The sequence below is a fragment of the Anopheles darlingi genome, chromosome 2 (assembly GCF_943734745.1).
Source record: "Anopheles darlingi chromosome 2, idAnoDarlMG_H_01, whole genome shotgun sequence".
Taxonomy (NCBI): domain Eukaryota; kingdom Metazoa; phylum Arthropoda; class Insecta; order Diptera; family Culicidae; genus Anopheles; species Anopheles darlingi.
The window spans coordinates 42,009,026-42,028,556 of NC_064874.1; the positions used below are offsets into that span (position 1 = coordinate 42,009,026).

Genomic DNA, 19,531 nt, shown 5'->3' on the forward strand with positions numbered 1-19,531 from the left:
TCGAGGTCAAATTGTGTGTATATGTTCTAAATTGTGTTTCGGATTAAACCAGCGTTGAAAAGTTTTGATCTATGAATCCGTTTTTTAGTAACTCCAGCAAAACTAAAAAAAGGGTGCGAAACAAAAATAGCACCACCAATGATATTCAACAAAATTCATCCATATTTCTGAAAATTCATCATATTCATCATTTAATCATATTCATTATTTAATAGTCTTTTTACGTGTCAATCTTTCGGATGACTTCAATTAGATACGATTTCATGTATAAAATATGTGTTTTGAGCTTTTCTTCTGTATCTCCTTCAATGTACTCCCGAACTCGACATTTGAGCATGTTTACGTCATCAAATTGGATTCCGTTTTCATAAAAACGACGTGCAAGGATGTACAAAAGGGTCTCGAAGCAATTCTTATCCGGAGAAAGAGCTGGACAATCGAAAGCCTTGATATTTCTATCAGAAAACCACTATTTAGTAAGTTGCGTGGTGCGGTAGGTGTGAGGTGACAGCATTATCTTGTTCGAAAACACAGTCCGGCACCTTAAATGTCTCGTAATGGTCAATTAAACTTATCTTCAACATGTCTACGTAATGTTCCGAATTCATTTTTGTTGTAATTATCACCAACGGAAGCATTCGTCAAACTGGAAAACCTTCCCATATAACCAATGTACTACTATCAATGTTCTTGGTAATCTTTCCAACTGGTTTCCAACGTGCATATCGTGCCAGTAGTAGCTGGTAAAGAGCCTACGGATAAAATTACTGTAGTGATCGGCATTGTAAACGAGGTTATTAGAAAAATAATGTAAAAAAACATGGTGGTGCTATTTTGATTTCGTGCACTGTAGACATCGTAGCATCCTTGCGATACGTCTAACTCTTTGTTCACCGATAACGAGCCCATAACCACGATGTCTAAGTTCTTTCATTTAGTAAACGCGAATTTTCGATTTCTCAATGACGCTACCAAAAATTCAGGAAGACGTCTTCGCCTAAATGTAAGGTAGTCCTGTAATTTTTGGTTTTATACGTTCATTCATTAGGTTTTTATCAAGCAAAACTATTTTTATCAGCCCCTGTATGATAAACGACGTTCATTTAGCCAGTTGTGGCGTAGAACGGGAAATAATAAGCAGTTAAACAAGAAAAGTCAACTATTTTCGTCGATTCCGGTAGCGTATCTCGAACGAATCTCGCTAAAATAGTAAATTAATCGACAATAACATAATAGTAACATAACAATCAGATCATGTTTAGTTTTCCAAAATGAAATCGGTCGGCTACTGAACCCAAAAATATTGGAACGGTGTTTAGAATGAATAGATATGTGAGGTGCTTCTCATACTCCACATAATACGACGTCCAGACTACACTCACAGATATTTGAACCTATTTGGACCCACCAGATGGCAATGGTTTGCTAAAACAATATACAAACAGCCTGAATAAGATCGAATGTAATGCGATACGGTGTTCTCTTAAAATAGATTGTCGAAGCACACCCATAACGCGACCAATGAATGCGTCCGTCTAATACACGTTTTTAATGTTCCATCCATTGTCGATCCAGGAACGGCAAATAATACGATACATTGGTTTCTATTGTGTTATCTTTATTTGTGTTAAAAAGGGGGGCTCCTCACGGCTCACGGAAATAACTTACATCCAAGGGTTCGCTTACGCTAGTGACTAAAATTAGTAGCCTTTCTTCTGAAGGGCCTTGATGTCCTGATCGCCATAATAGTCCTCGCTGTAATGGGGTTGAGAGGAGAAAGGGAAATGATTCCGGTTAATGGTTGCGTTGCGTAAAACATCCATCGCCGCCGATCGACTGAGCCACCGTAAACCACGACCCGACCCCTGCGAGTAGTAGTAGTAACTGGTGGTCAGCGTTTCGGGCGAACAAGGAAGTCGTTCTTTTTGGGATATATTACTTCTCACCATACCACAATGGATCCCACGAGATAAGAAGGAAAGAGTGGAAGGAGTGTTTGATGTTTACGTGATAATGGAAGATTCGGTAGTAAACTTAGTTAAAATCAAACGACACCACACCGATATCGTCCGTTTCCGTGTCATCGTTTCCGGTGGAGCAGAGTAAGGTTAAGTGAGTACCAAGTGATGTAAAAACAGTTAGAAAACACAAACACACACACACACACACACGCACCAGGATTCCGGTGTGTGCGCAATCCATTAGTACCATCAGTTAGAGCTAGAACGATTCCCAACGAAGATGAACCGGAGACGTACCAGACAGACATACATCCTGCCGCTGCAACAGGACCACCATCATCCGGTCAAACGCGCAAACACACGCACACGAGGAAGGGTAAGAAGGAATTCAACAGTCACCGTGAGTGAGTGAGCGAATGATGATGATGGTTGGAATGGCTGGTTGGTTGTTTGGTTGGTTGGTTGTTTGGTTTGTTTGTTGGTAGCGGTGAAGAAACATGGACAGATCGGGGCGTGTGGTAAAGGTTTTAAAGATTTTTTTTTATTATTTCCTTTTTATCTCTTTTCGCGCTTCAGCTTCCACTTCAACGAGTACTAACTTCTGTTCTCTTCTGTTTCTGTGTTCCGTTCTGTTCTGTTTCGGTGGCGGTGTTCTAGGTATCGCTGCTCTACGTCACAGGCTAGATAAACTACTATCAGACTACTATCGAGGATGACAGACCGACCGACGAACGAAACGGCGCTGTTTCGGGGTCAACGGTTAACTCGGAATGAGAGAGTTTATTGAGTATTTTCTGCATGCTTTCGGTGGAGAAAGAAAAGGGAATGCTGTGCGGGCTGTTCTCGAACCCTCCAAGTGACAGATTGTGATAGTGAGGAGATAGTGAGTGGCCCCCACGGCTGTCATCGCAACATGGCCGGGAGGGTAGCGGTTGAAAAATAAATAAGTTAGCAAGTTAGTGAGAGCGAGGCACTAATCCTCGGTCAGCAAAAACAACATGTAAAAAAAAACATAACTGGCGGGCCGAGCAAGTCCAAGGTAAACCCCACGCCGCACCGAAGTAGCTCAAAGTAGCTCAAAGTAGCTCAAGAAGAGACAAAAGCGGTGGAGAGGCACACGCATACAAATAGACCACGAGCCACACTCAACGGAAATCTGTTGAGTTTGGCTGTGAATGCAGGCGAGGTGAGTTGCGAGTGGTAGGGGTGCAGATTCCAAAAGAACGTTGACCTCCGGCGGGCCGACACAAGGGACGGAAAGGATTACTAGGATGGAATCCCCGGACACCCTCCCCCCGGACGATACACTCTCGAATCCTTATCACTCATCAAGCATCAGTAGGATTTTTGCCTTTTTCTTACAGCTCTCTCTCTCTCTCCGATTTGTCGGTGCCCAAGGAAGCTTGTTCGTTTCCGTCGTGCGTTCTTCGTCCCATTTCATGGCATGGACGCGAGAGGGGCCTTTGATATGGGGAAGGGTGGCCAAGGCCAAGTGGTGCCAAGCGGTCAGTAAGCCAATAACGCATCGCCTGCTGCGCACACGAACGCCTCCGTTCGTCGCCGCCAGATATTGTGGTCACTCAAAGGCAAACAGGGAAAAGTAGGCCTCGCCTTATCTGTTTCCCTGTTCGACTGCTGCACAGCGCCCCCTTTGACAGCGACGACGTCAATCTTCCTGCGATCCGGCATTGATTAGGCGCTGATGGTTTTGCACACATGGATACACACACGCCGTTGTGTGTGAGTGTGTTGGGGTTTTCTGAGTTATTTGTTAGATTCCCTCGGCACTTCCTTTGCCAAGGGAGATTCGAGCGGGACCGGCGGCAGCGGATCCTCCCCTTAGTATCCAGTATCTAGCTTGTTGATGGGGTTGTAAAGTAGCCATTTTAAAAGTATTCTTTGCCCTTTCTTCTCATCACACACACACAAATATCCCTCTCTTTATCTGTCTTTCTCACTCTCTCGCTCTCTCACTTTCTCTTTCTCTCTCTCTCTCTTGCTCGTTTGGTCTCCCTCTGTATCGTCTCGGTGTGTGTTTAGTGTTTTGCTATCTGTTTCTATCTACTACTCCTACTCGCCTGTAGTATCCTAACGGGCTTTTCTCGCTCGCGACGGTGGTCTACCGTCCCCTGTTTTCCCCCCATCTATTCCCAATCCCCCTTTTCTTCACTACTGCCCTGCTGTACGAGATGAGATGTGTCCCTAGTTACTGTCCTTCGGCGCCGGACGGTTGGACTTAGTGATAGGTTTGGCGGGCGCACCACCACCACCGTTCTGGACGGCCAGACCGGCAAGGAGCTCACTCTTGCGGATGCTCTTCAAGTCCAAATCACCGTAGTAATCTTCGCTGTTGGGCGGAACGGGGGGTAGTAAGGGTTGAGGGAGATTAGAGATGAGATGGTTAGCGAAAAAACGGTAAATTAAGAATTATTCACTCAAACTCGAGTGAGTGGCGAGTGAGGCGTGAGGATTGAGGTGAGGCAGGCTGAGAAGCGGAGCGAAGAGTGTTTTCGAGGTTGCTACAAGAGGACGCTCGGGGGTTTTTGTCCGGAAACCCGAAAAGGCCAGAGGAACTAGCCTTCCGAGCTTCCCTTTCGAGCGGTGATTGTGAAGAGTGTCTTTTACGTCGTACAATTCTGCTTTTGATTCCGAGCGATTTGTTCTCAGAAGTGGTCTCGAAAGAGGTAGAATACGGCTGTGTGTGTGTGCGGTTGGTAGACGTTTAGTCGTTTTCGATTGATATTTGGCAGGGGATATGTACCAGAGGATGAGAAGGAACTAGACGAAAGGATGACTAGAGTGAGGATTCTGCAGCTACACAGAACCCAAGTGTTCCGTTTGATGTTATTTCTCGTCTGGTGGAAGATCAAGCCTTCCGGTATCCTCCTTCAAATGCAGACAGACAGGACTGAGATGGGTTCTGCCGACTGCCGTCTACATTTGCACCAGCGAATACCGAAAGTCTCCCCAGTTCACCAGGACCAGGATTCCGTTACGAGTTAGATAATTTTCTCCAAAAACAAAACAAAATTTCATAACCAAATTAGTGAACAAACAGACACACATGACAGTCGCGCAAGGGATGGGTAATAGAGACAGGGAGTCAACAAAAGCAACAAAAGAAACAAAACCAAAACAGGAAAGCATCCAAAGGCCACAAAGCACCAAATGCGGAAGGGAGGGTCGAGTGCGAGCAACATAGCCGATGCTTACCATCCGGGAACGTCCTCGGGATCCTCGCAGTTACCGGTACCGTCGGCGTCACCGATCTTGAAGACCGTACCGATCGGGCAACCGTACTCGCGGGCGACTCCCTCCAGACAGATGTAGTACTTGCGGCAATCCTCCGGGTGGGCATGTCGCGAGAACGAACCAGCATTGGAGATCTCACCGGCGGCTGGGCAGGTGAATCCATTGGCTACCTCTGCGGAAGGAACATTCGCCGATGGGCAAGTGTTAGTGACGTCACCAAAAAAAAAAACCGATCCCGCCGGGTCAAATCCTTCGTACCTTCGTTCCGGCATTCGGGCACCTGGTCAGCCCACATGCAGACGCGCGCATCACGATCGTAGGCGAGTCCGGGCGAGCACTGGTAGCGGGAGGCCTCACCGTTCCAGCAGTTCCAGAACACGTCGCACTTGGCCGCATCGGGGAAGATACCGTACAGACGCTCGCAGTGGGACGTGGAGATCGGAGGTTCTGTCGGAGGAGGAGGAGAAGGAGGAGAAGAGAATGTTTGATGTTAGAAGTGGAATACACATTGGAACGAATACAATGAAATTCCCCGCACGCCCAGAAACTTGGGTCGGTCTTATCAGTGCCTTATCCGTAACGCATCAATCAACGAACCAAGTAACGTCATTAACGTCATCTGTCAGTTGCATGCTCCACAGTTCGGTCCGTAAGGATGATTGCATCTATCAGTACCAAGACATTTCCTGCAGTTCTCTGTTCTGCTGCTGCTGATGATGATGAAGTTTATATCTAGCGTACTAACAGCATTTCTGCATCGCTGCTCTTGAGCTGCGGAAATCGGATCGACCATCTTGTTCCAGAACCATTTCCCACAGCCTGCTGCGTTCGACGATGAACGAGAAACCAAATCGAATGCCAATCGATGGCATCGGGTTCCCGGGAGTTCGTTGCAATCCCAGAACGAACTAATGAAAACATTCCAAATGCGCTCGGTTTGTGTAGAGCTCGAGATGGCTCAGTGACCGACCTGGCCTGCCATTGATGGCAAAAGGAACGTCCGACCTGGTCCGGTGTGCCTGGTCTGTGTCGGTTCGCCTCCGATTAAATCACGTGTAATGTGGACAAATTTATAGATGTTTAATTAATTATTAGAGGATATCATTGGCCCGGTGGGCCACCCATACCACCCTCTTTAATCAGCTTTCCTCCTCAGCACCAAGCGCAGCGCACGGAGCCGTACCTTATTCCGTGTGGTGTATCCGCACACCAGGAGCACCGGGCCGGGGGTGTGAGGGAAAAATTTAATATAATTTTGAAATCAAATTTATTGCATTTTGCCACCGAGGTGGCAAGGTAAAGAAGGGGAACGCGGAGGCGGATACGAGCGATTAGCGCGAACCTGAACCGAGAGCGCGAACGATCCGGAAATGCCACTCGTGCGGATCGAGGCTCGGAAGGCGGACGGATTTACTTCTGGGGACAGGGACAGGAGGGCGCGGTGCGCAAGGGTGGAGCGGAATTTGTGGATTAGGTTCGGGAGCAACTGCTGCAGGTGGATTGGGAATTCTGCTGCTGGGATTAAACCACGCGGCTGGCAGATTGCGATTGTAGCATGGCCACCACCGTTGGTCTCTGGTGAAGCATCCAATAATGTGGTGTGCACGCACACACACCCACACACACGTTGGTGACAGGTGAGGCTCGCATGTGCCATAATTAGCTGCGGGGGGGATCGCGCTGACCACTGACCACAACGGGACCTCGGGCCTCAATGGCGGCCGGACTCACGCGTTCCTAAACAAATAATCACCCCAAAAGGGAGCGCGGAATGGAATGTCGGAATAATTACCTAGCTGGGTGCGGTCACCGCAGTCGACGTTGTGCAGGTAGTCGCAGTTCTCCGTCAGGTACTTGGAGTCGGTCGCATCGAACGCCAGGCCGTTGCCGCAGGTCTTCAGCTCGGCCACGTTGTTGTCACACTTCCAGTACTTGTCGCAGGAGCTCTGATGCGGGTAGAAGCCGAAATCGTCCGGACACTTGAAGCTCTCCTGGGCCACGGCTGCATGCAGGCGCATGGAAAAGAGCGAGAGAGAGAGAGAGAGGAACAGAATATTAGAAAATGAGAAAAAAAAGATTACAATATGGGAGCGCAGTAGGCGAACGGATTACAGTGACGTCATCTATATTTTTTTTATTTTTTATTTTATATTTTCTCTACCCCTGTAATTGGAAGTTCGAACCCCTATCCATCTGGGGGATGGCAAGGGTGGCCGTTATCACCACCCCAACAGACCCGGGATTGTTGGTCGCAAATGACGAGCGTCCGAATTTGAATGAAACTGGCCGATTGGCCGGTTGGCGCTGGGTCTGGGCTGATGGATGGTTAGCGTTAGTGTTCACGCAGTCCACCCTCTCCCCCCGCTACCCACTCGTCCACCTTTTCCGAGGGATCTGGACTCTTTCTTTGGCGTCGGGTTGGTGACGATGATTGGGTGTCATTTCTCAACAAAAAAAAACCCCGAAACCACCAACCAACCAACCGACCACCTGGTTGATCCACGTGAGACGGGACGGTGCGCTTAGGCCCGAAACACGGTGACCCCTCCTTCCATTCCTCCACCCCCACGAAGGGGGACCACGTGATGATGGATCGTTTCGTTCGGCGGCAGCGACGACGACGGAACGTTGGGCGTGCGATCAGAGGTGAATGATTTGTGACCTGTCGGATTTGGAAGTTTCTTTGCACCTCCCTTCCGCCGATTCCTGGGGCGACGGGGGGGAGGGGGGGGTCCATTTTCATTCCGTAGTTTCACCACTTGGCCACCACAAAGCATTCCATCTTCGCCCGTTTGTCGGTTTTTTTTTCTCGTCATTCCTTTTTTGGAATGGTTGACGCTCTGTTAAAAATTAATCCAAAATGGGTGACCGTAAGAATGGAGAGCCAGTGGATCCACCAGCAGCTCTCTGTCTCTCTCACTCTTGCTGTTCCTTTCGTTTTTTTTTTTGTTGAGTTTTTGCGGTTTGGGTTTTGAAAAACATCCAAGAAACCCTCGGCAAATGAAAAAAAAAACCCTGTGTCCCGTAGATCCTGTAATCTTCTCACCAGCTCCAGGTGAAATATTGCTCACCAGGAGGAGGTGCCCGAGCCTTTTTATTTTGTGTCCGTATCGGTCTTTCCTCCCCACTGGTGGATGCACTGGCCAAAAACCATAGCCGCTTTCGTACACATTTCGTCAACCGTCCCGATGATTAATGAACTCATCTCGACACGCGGCTGCACGACCAGCAGCGGGGAGGAATTCCGCGAGGGAAGATTAAAAGTTGACAAGAACCTCAGATCCCAATGAGTCGAAACCTTTCGCAGAACCGGGGACGGTGACTGTGGTGCTGGTCACTGCATCCGGTTAATTGTGGCTGAGTGGAGTGGAGGAGTGCTCGGAATCATAAATTCACCCAAAACCAAACACCTGCAAACCCGCATTAGTGGGGAGGAGGTTTGGTTACGGGGGACCGGAAATCTAACCAAACCGCAACCGGCCGGCTTATTGTCCCCAGGATCCCCAGCTGCATTGTGTTGTGCCGTGGGTTGCTGGGGTCCATAAATCGTACCGGAACCCATCAGCGGCTCGTAAATCTCGCTGACGCCCGATAGTAATTACATCGGGTAATTGCCATTATTTTTATCGCCTCGGTATGATCTTTAATTTATCGGCTTCGGCACCACCCAAAACGTACACCGACGGCGATGAGAGTGACCACTCGAGAGGGCGGCAAATCGATCGAATTCGATTTCGATTTCGATTTCGTGGCCTTAAAGATGCTCGATACCGGGGTTGCTATGTACATTTGTTGCAGCAGCTACTGTCCTAAACTAATCTAGATTTCTCTCCCTCCGCGATCTAGTAGTCATCACCAGGCAACCCAACACACACGGTGGTGGTCCAGCGGTGACATAATATCGTGGCTGCGCACGTCATGGCCTGCTTCGCCGAAATGTGAACCAGATCGGCCCAAAAACGGGACCAACGGGCACATATGCAACCCGCCGTGGCTCATTAAAACTTTCGCGCCGTTGGTTGAATAAGCGCCACGTCACACCACGCCAGGTGGATGACATATTTGGTGGTGGCCACTGGAGGCGCACGTGAATTCGATTCGATCACTCGCGGTTCGAACTCTCACTTAGATGGCGTTCCTCAACAACAACAACAACAACAACCGTAATCCCTTTCAATTTGCTGCTAACCACTCTTTAGCCCATGATTGGTGGTTACGATTCGTGCGGGTAAAAAGGGACTTTAATTAGACGGTAAATTCCGTGGCCACGTTCCCGGCACGCTCGTGTTTAGGCCCGGCCTTTTGCCCGAAACGACGTCACGACGAGAGTGGTGGTGGTCACACTGATGCATTTTGCCTGCAAGTTAGCAAAAGGGGAAAGCGTCGCTCGCGTGAAGGAGCTTTCTTCCATTTCACCACCACCATTTTGGTTTTTGGAAAGGCGTCCGGTTCGACCTCTTCCACGTTTTACCCAGTTTCCGGAGCACGATCATCGTGGTGGGTGCATCGAAGTTCATCGAACTTCCGATCCATTTATTGGAGTGCCCAACTCCACTCCACGCCACGATCTGTTCCTTCCTTTCGGCACCGATCTCTCGAGAGAGTGATCGAGTGGTCATTATGTTTCGCATCAGCAACAACCTCGCATCCACGACCTCTCACGAGCCGTCGTGTCATTGGACTCTGTAGAGGTGCTGACCATGAACGCTGGTGGTAATTGCATGTTCGCCCCCCCCCTTAATGCCACTCCAGGAAGGCATCAGGCAACGCCAATTTGCCCGACGGCTGGTCCGGGTGGCCTCCAGCAAGTCGCCAAAGTGAAATCGTTTTTTGTTGCAAATTTCGTTTGCAAAAAAGCTTCGTTTTCTTTCTCTTTCTGCTTTACCGGAGCGCATCAGCTTCTTCTACCTTAAACTCACCTTCAAATCGAAAGTGAAAGAGCAAATCAGGCCGGGTGAGGGAGATTAAGGATCTCGGACTACAGGGCGGGACCTTGGTGGTGGCTCACAGCGGGACCATAAGTCACGCCGCTGATATGCCACGGTAACGAGCTCGAGCCGGTAATGATGAAGGCCAGAGGCGCGGTGGAAATGGGGAGAAGAAGCTTTTCAGCTTTTCTCGCGGCATTTTTTCCCGGCCTTCCGTTTTTTCTTTCGGCTGCGTAAACAAATCCCAAAAAGGCTGCTGATTAGATCTTATTGCATTGCTCTTCGCCACCACCACCACCACCAACACCGCTACCACCCCTTTATGTACACTTCCGGAACCGGCAGGAATCGCAATTATGCTACCGCCCCCCGAAACGGAACGTAACGAAACGGATCAACTCCCACGGTCGTGTTGGATTTTACGTACCCCCCCTCCCCTTTCCCTTGGCCAATCCTTTCCCTCCCGGCGAGGTGGTGGTAAAGGCTGGGCGATTGTCGTACATAAACGAACAAAGGGCGAGAGCATATCGCGGAATGGCGCGATAAGACCATCGTCGTCGTCGTCGTCGTCGACTAAGAAGCTTGCTTTTGCCGCGCTTCTCGCTTGATTATCTCCATTGTTATCCGCAAATGCCATCAACCGGTGAAAGAGGAGTGTGGAGGGGGGATTGGAACAGAGGGGTTGCGGTGTTCCCGGAGGCAAAGTCGCGCGCTCGCTCGCTCGCTGCCATTTTACGACAACATGAGTGGATTGTAAGAAACTGTGTTTGCTGTTTGCCCTGCCCCTGCCCCCCAAAAAGGTGAGTCTGCGTCAGCCGCGGGGTCCGTTTTCTACACCAGGAACTCCATGAAACCAGGAAAGGGAAGAAGGAAAAGGTTTTCCCAACGACGACGACGACAAAATCGCGAATCGACGAAACGAATCGAAAGAAACATGCAGCAAGTTTGGTAATAACCGTTTATTATCTTTCGCTGATCGGTGATGCGTTTCCGTTCGGGCTGTTTACGCCAAGGATAACACGCACACGAGAGAGATAACCTGTCAGATAAGACCCCGTAGTAACGAAGGATGGATGCCTTTTAGGGGAGGGGGGATGTTGTATATGTGGTATCCGGCCTACGCCACACACACACGCACACGCCGCGTAGGAGGTTGCTTGTTGATGTTAGCTGCTGCTGCCCGGGAGTAGATTTGATTTTAAACGATTGTTTGCACGAACAAAACGGTTTTTGGCGGGGGGTGTGGGGGAAAAGGGGCCTGGCAAACCCTTTTTGCCCGGTGAGATGCTGAGGCTCTCGATCGTGCTCGAAACACAGCGCCCGGAGCGTTTACTGTACCCGAAAACCCGGCATGCTCAATGCCTTGCCAGCATAGCATACGCCGTTATCTACCACCAGACCCTTGGAAGCGGAGGGAGAAAAGGAGGGAAGGGTGGTATGACGATAGAGTGCGTGACTCCTTAATAGGAGTTGCTGCTGCTGCGGCCATCTTTTCCGAAACCGGAGCTCTACGATGGGCGGATTTTGCGAAATTCAATTCGCGCACATTACACCAACCATGGTGCCGGGCGGTGTGACATCTGCACCTTTCCGCCGGGGGTCTATGACCTTTGAACTGGCCACGTTGCAACCTGCAATTGACTCCGACATTGCGTTCTGTCATTGACAATGCAGACAGTGCACATCACCCAGGATGTCGCTGGGGAGTCCAAGAGGGAGGAAAGAGGGGGGATATTTATGCGTGACATTTCAATCGCTACTTTACGATTTGTGAATCCTCCTCGTCGTCGTCGTAGTTGGCGTCGACGTCGTCGTCGTCGTCGCGAACAATGTACGACAGACTCCAGTCCAGGAGACTCCAGAGATTTCGCGACCGTATGTGAGGTTATGTAATGGTTGCGGTGACCGACCGCCCGGAGGAAGCAAGGTGTGCGGCGGGCGTTAATGGATAATAGAATTTAATTAACACATAAATAAGCCAGACAACAACAACAACAACAGCAACATGCGGCGACGGTCGTGGTCGTGGTCGTGGTGGTTGCAACATATTCTGCCAAGACGCCACCATTCTGTGTTGTTCCAGGCGTGGTCCGGGAATGTGAAGGCCAAAGGTCTGGCCACCCACCACCCCCTCCCGGTGTGTGTGTGTGTGGCAAGCGAACTGGACTGGACAGGTCTATTAGTCTTCGTTGTTCAGTGTTCAGAGGTTATGTTTCCCGCCATCGGTCTGTCTCGCTGTCTGTCTGTCGGTTGCCAAGAGACAGGAAATCAATCCTAGCAGGCCTAGGAGAGACTGGTCTCGGTCGATGATCTGGTTCACCTTTGTCCAACCCCGGCCATTGCGGTCGTTTCCCGGGTTCCCGGAAAAGCCTTTCCAGGCGTACCAGCGGCCAAAAGGCCAGAGCACCACCATCCGATCGATCGAACCGGAGACACAGCGAGGGGCTATTGTCGTTGTGTGTATGTGGTGAGTAAAAGTGAAAGTCACCGCACGCCACAGATCACGATCGTCGAGCTGCATCGTTGGCGTAGGAGTGAACGAGATCGACAATCATCCGGATCAACACCACGGATCGGATCGGATCGTAGGTGGTACAGACCACGCAACAGACCAATGATCCCGATCGCGAGTGCGAGTGCTAGTGTGTGTGTGTATGTATGTCTTCCGTGTTGTTGGTTTTCCACTTTCCCGTCCCACCCTCGCCACGGACCACCGAAGATCGCTCGGTGATGTTAATGAATTGCGAAATATTTCGAACAAACAACAACAACAACAGCAGCACCAGCAGCAACACATGAACCGGTTCGTGGCCAGGAATGGTTGGCCGCCGAAGTAGCAGCAGCAGCACCAGCATCGGCAACATGATTATCGAAGATCGAATTGGGATTGCGCAACGTTTCTCTTTCTCCTTCTCTCGGTATGTTGGTGTGGGGCCGACACCGAGCAAGCACAACACCACCACCAGATGGGACACCGGAGCACCAAAAAGGCCCCAAAACCAGTCCAGTGGCCTCGCCGGTCGCCACGTCGATAAGGCGCGTTCCCTTTAGCTTCTCCACCACCATTGACGGTGTCCGGAGGCTAAAGGGAGTGTACCGTGGTATCCGCGGTGACACAATCACCGGATTATGTCACCACCAGCAGTCCGGTGGCTGAGCAGCAGGCACCGGGAGGCCCGGGGCGTTGTTAAAGTAGCCGCTGGGATTGCCGTCATCTCGGTCCGGAGCCGGATGATGAAATGGAATGGCACGGCCATTTGAATAACAGCGTCCCAACACGCCCCACACGATAAGGGGTTTGGGAGTAAAGCGCGGTCACAGCATCACACACACGCAAGGGAGTGGCATGCACGCATTTTTAGAAAGCCACGAACGATCGCGATCGAAACGCGCACGATAAACGCGCGCCGCAAGCACGACGCTTTTCTGGGCCAAGTTCAGTTGTCCGTCCGGTTGGTATCCGCATAGCCGCGTAATGGCCACCGCTAGTAAACGGCGTGCCGTTCCCGTGGTGATGCGATCATTGCGATCGCTGCATTGCGCTCCACGTCTTGCGGCCACAATTAGTGCGCTTCCGCCGTTCCGCGCTAACGGTAACGGACGGTATGTCGCGAGCGTCGAGTGTGGCGCGTGGCCGAGTGGCCTTACTTTCTAATCGATCGAAGATCGTCACGAAACCGAATGAAGGTCACTGGCTGTGTGGCTGTGTGGCTCCCGGCTGGTTACCGTTTTACTTGCAACGCAACAAACTTGCGCGCACACGAAGGTTGCTCCAGTTCCAGCGGCACCCAACCCTCCTCATTGAGGAGATGAGTTCGAGGAGCGAGCGGTTCGAGGCCATCGGGCGGCAACTCCTCCTGGATATGGAACAGACCACCACCGGCCGCCCGGTGATGGAGATTGTTGAGCGCAGCAGCGTCGATCAGTAATTGGTGATGGTAATAGTTGTCCTCGATCGTTTGTAACCAGCACCGGCGGCCGTTGCTCCACTTTCACAACTTCCTTCAGGCCACCCGTTGTTGACTGCAAGTTGCCCAGCCAGACCGCTCACTGGCCCCGACCCGAGTGACGGGAGGCATCCTTACCCCGCCCGGGGGCGAGGTGACGGTTAAAACTGGAGCACAGCAATCGAAAAGGAAGGTCCAGGTGCCATTATCCCTTCGGCGGCCTCATTGTTGCGTTACGCTGCGGCGACAACGTCGAGACTGAAGACGAAGAAGGTCACACGGGTAGATTCCACGAAACAAGAGAGAGATAGAGAGAGAGAGGCGAAACTGTTTTCCAAAAAACCCCCCCGGCGACCACACACCGGAGACTAACCGATCACCATTGCAGGCGCAGTTCAATGTCAAGTAGAGAGGAGGGGGGGAGGGGGGGGAAGTGCATCTTGTGGCTGAAGCGTGACCATCAATTGTGTCGGAGCAAAACGGTTACTTAGATGGATCGTCATGTCACTTCACTCAGCCGTTTACAAGCGTCGGATTCAAGTGCAATCGAGAAGTGGTCGACGACGTTTGAAGACGTCCGAATTAACTAATTTGGTCACGCTTCGTCGGCCCACGGAGGAAATCACCTTCCCTTCTTTCTCTTCCCCATATTCACCCTCTTTGAGGGGTAAGGGGAGGACTGTCAATGAACTTCTCATCGAATCCGTCAAGGGCCGTCGATGTCCACCACAATCTTGCAGTGACTGACCGGACGACACTTTTTTTCTTCTTCCCTTTTTTTGCCTTTTCTACCCTACCTTCTCCGCGGTCTCCGCGTGTTCTGGACGGTACTCCTCCAAACTTATGATTCCCGGTGTGCGTGTGCGTGCGTTTGTGTGTGATGGATACGCGTCACACGAGTTTGAGACGTGAGCGGAATGCGCTCCTTGGCATTGTTGGTGCGTGCTGGCTGACTGGCTGGCTGGCTGGCTGGCTGGCTGGTCCGTCGTAAACCGAAACCCGGCCGCCGGCCCGGGAGGCACTAAAAAGCGCATAGCCGCCGCGCCGTATGCCTCCATCGCCACCGCCCCTGTCATCGCTGTCGCCATTTTGCTTTCACGGCGGGCACGATTTTAATATCGCCGGAGTGCAGAAAGGCGCCGATGCCGGTGGAATACTAATTGAGCGATTATCTAACGGGAAGGATCCGCCATCGCCATCGCCATCGCCATCGTGGTGAAAGCCCAAAGCCCTCTTCTGCCATCATCGATCGCCATTCGTCGCGTCGTCGTCGATGTGACAGATGACAGTTCGGATGGGGTACGTCCAGTGGTCCGTTGTGTGTGTGTGTGTTTTTTTTTTCTTTCGAGGATTCAAGGAAGTGAGCTTCGAATTAGGTACGATACGATAATCTCATTTACCATTTACTGCGTGCACTGATCGCGAGTACTACGGAGAAAAGGTTTGACGTCACATCAAACATAGTAACATCCCATGGACCTCCGATTGTTGCTGCACAATGATTAATTAGCGAGCGTAGCGACATGCCGCCTCTCGAGGGACATACACACACACGCACACGACGCACGTTGAAGCAACGCCGCGAACACGCGTTTTGCAAAGTGTTTGCTGGGTGTTTGTGAGTGTAATTTAATTAATTCATCCGTGGCGGGAAGATAACCAACCATCCCTTTGGGGCCTGGATGACGCGACCTTCGATGGCATCTCGGTGCGAGCTCACGAGCGACGCGGACGTGGCCATCAGCGCGATTCATCAGCGTCGTGGTAAGCGTCGAACGTGGTAAGTAATTAGTGTAATTGAACGTATCTCTTGGAGGACTCCTCCTTCGCTGCTCCATCTTCTCGCCGCGGCCATCGATTCCGGCGTCGGATTTGCTACGGATTGGCGAGCTGTCGAGGTGCAACGGAACATCAATCAGCGCTCCTCAATCTGTCGAAGCCAATCGAGCGAGGTATTCAATCCGGGTGCTAAGACCCCGCACGCTTAATGACAGCTGCGCTTGCTGCGGTTTCCTGCATCCATCTTGTCTTGCGAATCACAGCCAACAATGTCATCGGCAGGGTGCCTATTGTTAGTGCCTCGAATCAGACGGATCAAATCCATGCGACGACAACGCCCTCCAAAACGGTAATTACGTCGGATAAACGGTCGGTGAAGGGGCGCGTTCGTCGATAAGAAACGTTGTGGGTAAAGTCCACACCTCGCCTTTCAAGGACAACCAGTCGACGTGATTTCGCCTCCCGCCCCCCCAGGTGATCAATTTGGATCAAACCCCCAAAACATGCGAAGTGCATCGAAGTGACTGTGCGAAGGGATCTCAGACTCCTCGCAGATCTCTCGTGGATTCTCTAGCACACCAACCAGCCAGCCTACACACACACACACGTAACATGAGCTAGCACCCCTCCGGTTCTCCGGGGTCCGAGCTGCTCCACCTACCACGCCCAGACCCAAAAGACAACTCGCGTCGTGGCTCGTTGGAACGAAATCTCGTTTTTGAATAAATTTCCATTTCCATCGCATCGCATCGCGTTGGCGCAACGCCTGGCGATGGGCCAGAATGCGGCGCCTCGGTCTCGATCCTAGGATCCTACCCTCACCCGTTCGGCAGGCAAGCAAGCAGGCCTACGATCCGTAAAACCGGCTGACCTCGACTCATATTTCGAGACATGGCGAGGAAACGACAACGCAACGCAGCAGCTAGCGAACGAACGCAACATCGCGATCGCGCGCGCGCGTGCAACAACGAGATCAGGCGGCGCAGCGCGAGTGGCAGACCGAAAACCAGTTCGAAACGAAAGCGAAATCGAAATGGAACCGGAGCCCCGCCGGCGAATACCCTGCTGCTGCTGCTGCTACCACTCGATCGTTCGTTCGTTCGCTCAAGAACCTCTCGATCGCTCATATGTGTGTGGTCGAGAGCAGCAGAGACGCTCGACGCAAGCGAAAGCGAAAGTATGCAATCCAAGCGTGAGGAAGTGGAGTAGGAGGTGTAGCAGGCGGAGCACCCACTTCTCAACCGGTGATCGCGTGGGATCGATCGTGGTTTCCTCTATCTGTTTCACTCTATCTGCGCGCAACTCCTTTTCCGTTCATCATCCGTTGTTCGCTCACATTGCAACAACAAGATGGTGGAATGTGTGCTGTGATCTGAACAAAACTCGGCCAGCTGTGGTGGTCTGGTGACATATTGCCGCCATCTTGCCGTTATGCTATCGATCGAACTATTCTATATCGAACTATCAAACCCTAGGTGGGTGACGTACGTACCAGCTCCGAAGAGTGCAACCACGAACACTATGCTATACTTCATTGTTATTGACTGTAGTTCGCGGAGGGAGGGAGTCCGTTTTATCCGTTCCGGGATAAATCGTTCGTAATCACACACGCGGAAAGAAATCCTTTTCACCGGAACGAGGTGCAAAGGACACACTGTTAATGCTGCTCCGACACACTTGGTCCGACACACTTTCCGAATTCTCTGCTTTCTCTGCGCTCTGGTCACACCGAGTAACTTCCCGGTTCGGTCCGGTATAATCTCTGTTCCTTCTGGCACCACAAATTCCAAACACCAATATCGGGCGATCCGTACGCAGCGCAACTTCCAGCAAAACTGTATTAAAAGGCCATTTTACAATCGGTTTATATACCACCCCCGGAACGGTACGGAAGGTGGTGGAGCGCGGCCGAGCGGTTCGGTTTCTTCGGTTCTTCTCGCGGTTGCTTCGCGGTGCCCCGTTTCGTCTTCTTAGCGGCCACCGCCAGAGCCGAACCGAGCTAGACCGATCGTACCTTCTCTCCCCCCTTCCTCGAGAGAGGGGCGCGCACACAACGATACGAACGATCGCAACCGTCGTCGTGTTGGGCGGCTTCGTGCCACCGTTGCAGTATGGCGGGTGGACGTGCTCCCCGCTAGAAGGTGCAGTGCAGTGCGGGTGGAAGGGAAGGGACATGTTTCGAAGTTCGACAGAAGGAGATCGGAGATCGTTGCGCGGTGGTGTAAAAAGCGAGTCGAGCTGGTCGTTTGTCGATAGATACCGCAATGTGTCGCCGTGCAGCGAGGAGCGAGAAAGAGGAGGAGAAGAAGGAGAAGGTTTCCTCCACCACCACCACCATCACCACCCAGGTAGTGGTCCGTTCTATCGATCGTTTTCACGGTGGTAGAGGAGGCGTCTTAGTAGCCGCCTCTCTGGCCGTTGCCGGTTCGATCCTTCTCGATCGTGCTGCTGCTGCTGGTGCTGCTGGTGTGGTAGTAGTAGTCAAACGGTTATTTGTGGAAAGGAGGGAGGCAGGAGACGAGTGGCGTGGCCCTTTCTTCTACCTCTTCTCTCTCTCTTTCTCTCTTTTCATCTTGTTTTTCTTTTGCTTGTTCGCGCGAAACACAATTATCCCTGACGCTAAATAGCGCACCGGTGCGCTGCTGCTGGTATGTTGGCGACGCTCCGCTCCGCTTTACAAAACGATCGTTTGACAACCGACGACGACGCTGGTAGAGGGGGCAATCAAGGCAAAAGACACCCGTCGTCATCGGTGTCCCTTTCCCACCCCAAGATCCAGCTGCAGGCGAGAAAGGTGAACAATCTGGCCGGGAATCAGTGCCGCTGCAGTGCGCGCGGTAGCGGCAAATAATTAGAAATTATGCAGGAAAAGGTAACTAGCCCGAGCACACACACACACACTGGCACTCGATCGTGAAATTGGTGATCGCGGTCAAGCGCCTTGCGATGTTGTCGCGCGCCGTCGGGCCACCAATCGGACGGGCTCTTGATCTTGACGTGTTTCTTTTTGCTTTTCCACGGATCCGATCCGCACCATTTCCGCCAACTGACCTTCTCTCGTCGTGCGTCGTAAACCAGGAATTGTGAACATTATGAAACATCGTGGCGTTTGGCCGATCCGGCATGGCATGGACAGCATGGCGCTCAGGTTACATAAATTAATTCGCGTCCTCCCGCACGTCCTTGCATCTCCGTTGTCACCGGAGTCGCTGGTATTCAAATCGACGCGATCTAACGGGAAGTGGCTGGGCAAGGGCTCGCGGGTTCCGTTATGAAGGTTGCTACCGATGACGGCAGCATCGTTGCTGGTTGGTGGTGCTGGTGGTGGTCGTGGTGATGTCGTGGCGCTAAAAATAGAACGAACGTGTTCGTGGAATTTGAATTTGCTTACTTGGTGGAATGGAATCCTGCACTTCTGGAGTTCAATCGTTGTCCTTCGAGTGGTATATGACTAGTACATAAAGCATTTGATACAGTACCGTGGTGCGAATTGTTGAAAGAATGTAGATCACAATGGAAGACATTTATTGTCGTTGCTTGCTTGCTGTCTCCTGTGCTACAATTGAGGATGGATGGTATAATGGCTGCCTCAGAGGATCCTTTCAGTGGTCGCAAGTGAAAGTGTTTGTCCTTCAGTTCGTCAATTCAATGCTTTGCGAATCAA

The 19,531-nt window shown here is 51.3% G+C and overlaps 1 protein-coding gene across 2 annotated transcripts; it reads right to left on the reverse strand.

Annotated features, from left to right (window-relative positions):
• Positions 1-1,597: 1,597 nt before the first annotated feature.
• Positions 1,598-17,715, reverse strand: LOC125949392 (protein obstructor-E). Of its 2 annotated transcripts, none has more exons than XM_049676377.1 (5): positions 17,360-17,715; positions 7,006-7,215; positions 5,472-5,660; positions 5,175-5,385; positions 1,598-1,755 (listed from the first exon to the last, which is right to left on the reverse strand). In XM_049676377.1, the coding sequence occupies exons 1-5, from the start codon at positions 17,400-17,402 to the stop codon at positions 1,701-1,703; spliced, it is 708 nt and encodes a 235-aa protein (XP_049532334.1). In that variant the 5' UTR covers positions 17,403-17,715; the 3' UTR covers positions 1,598-1,700. The 2 variants fall into 2 exon arrangements, with proteins under 2 accessions (XP_049532334.1, XP_049532333.1); XM_049676376.1 differs by lacking the exon at positions 1,598-1,755 and adding an exon at positions 2,476-4,308.
• Between the last annotated feature and the right edge of the window lie 1,816 nt (positions 17,716-19,531).

What these genes read in the sequence shown, in the direction of transcription:
- LOC125949392 (XM_049676376.1), bottom strand. Translation starts at nt 17,402, where the DNA reads ATGAAGTATAGCATAGTGTTCGTGGTTGCACTCTTCGGAGCTG. An exon ending in GGTTGCACTCTTCGGAGCTG is followed by an intron (nt 7,216 to 17,359) that starts GTACGTACGTCA and finishes GCCTGCATGCAG; the next exon opens with CCGTGGCCCAGGAGAGCTTC. An exon ending in CCCGAGGACGTTCCCGGATG is followed by an intron (nt 4,309 to 5,174) that starts GTAAGCATCGGC and finishes TCCGCCCAACAG; the next exon opens with CGAAGATTACTACGGTGATT.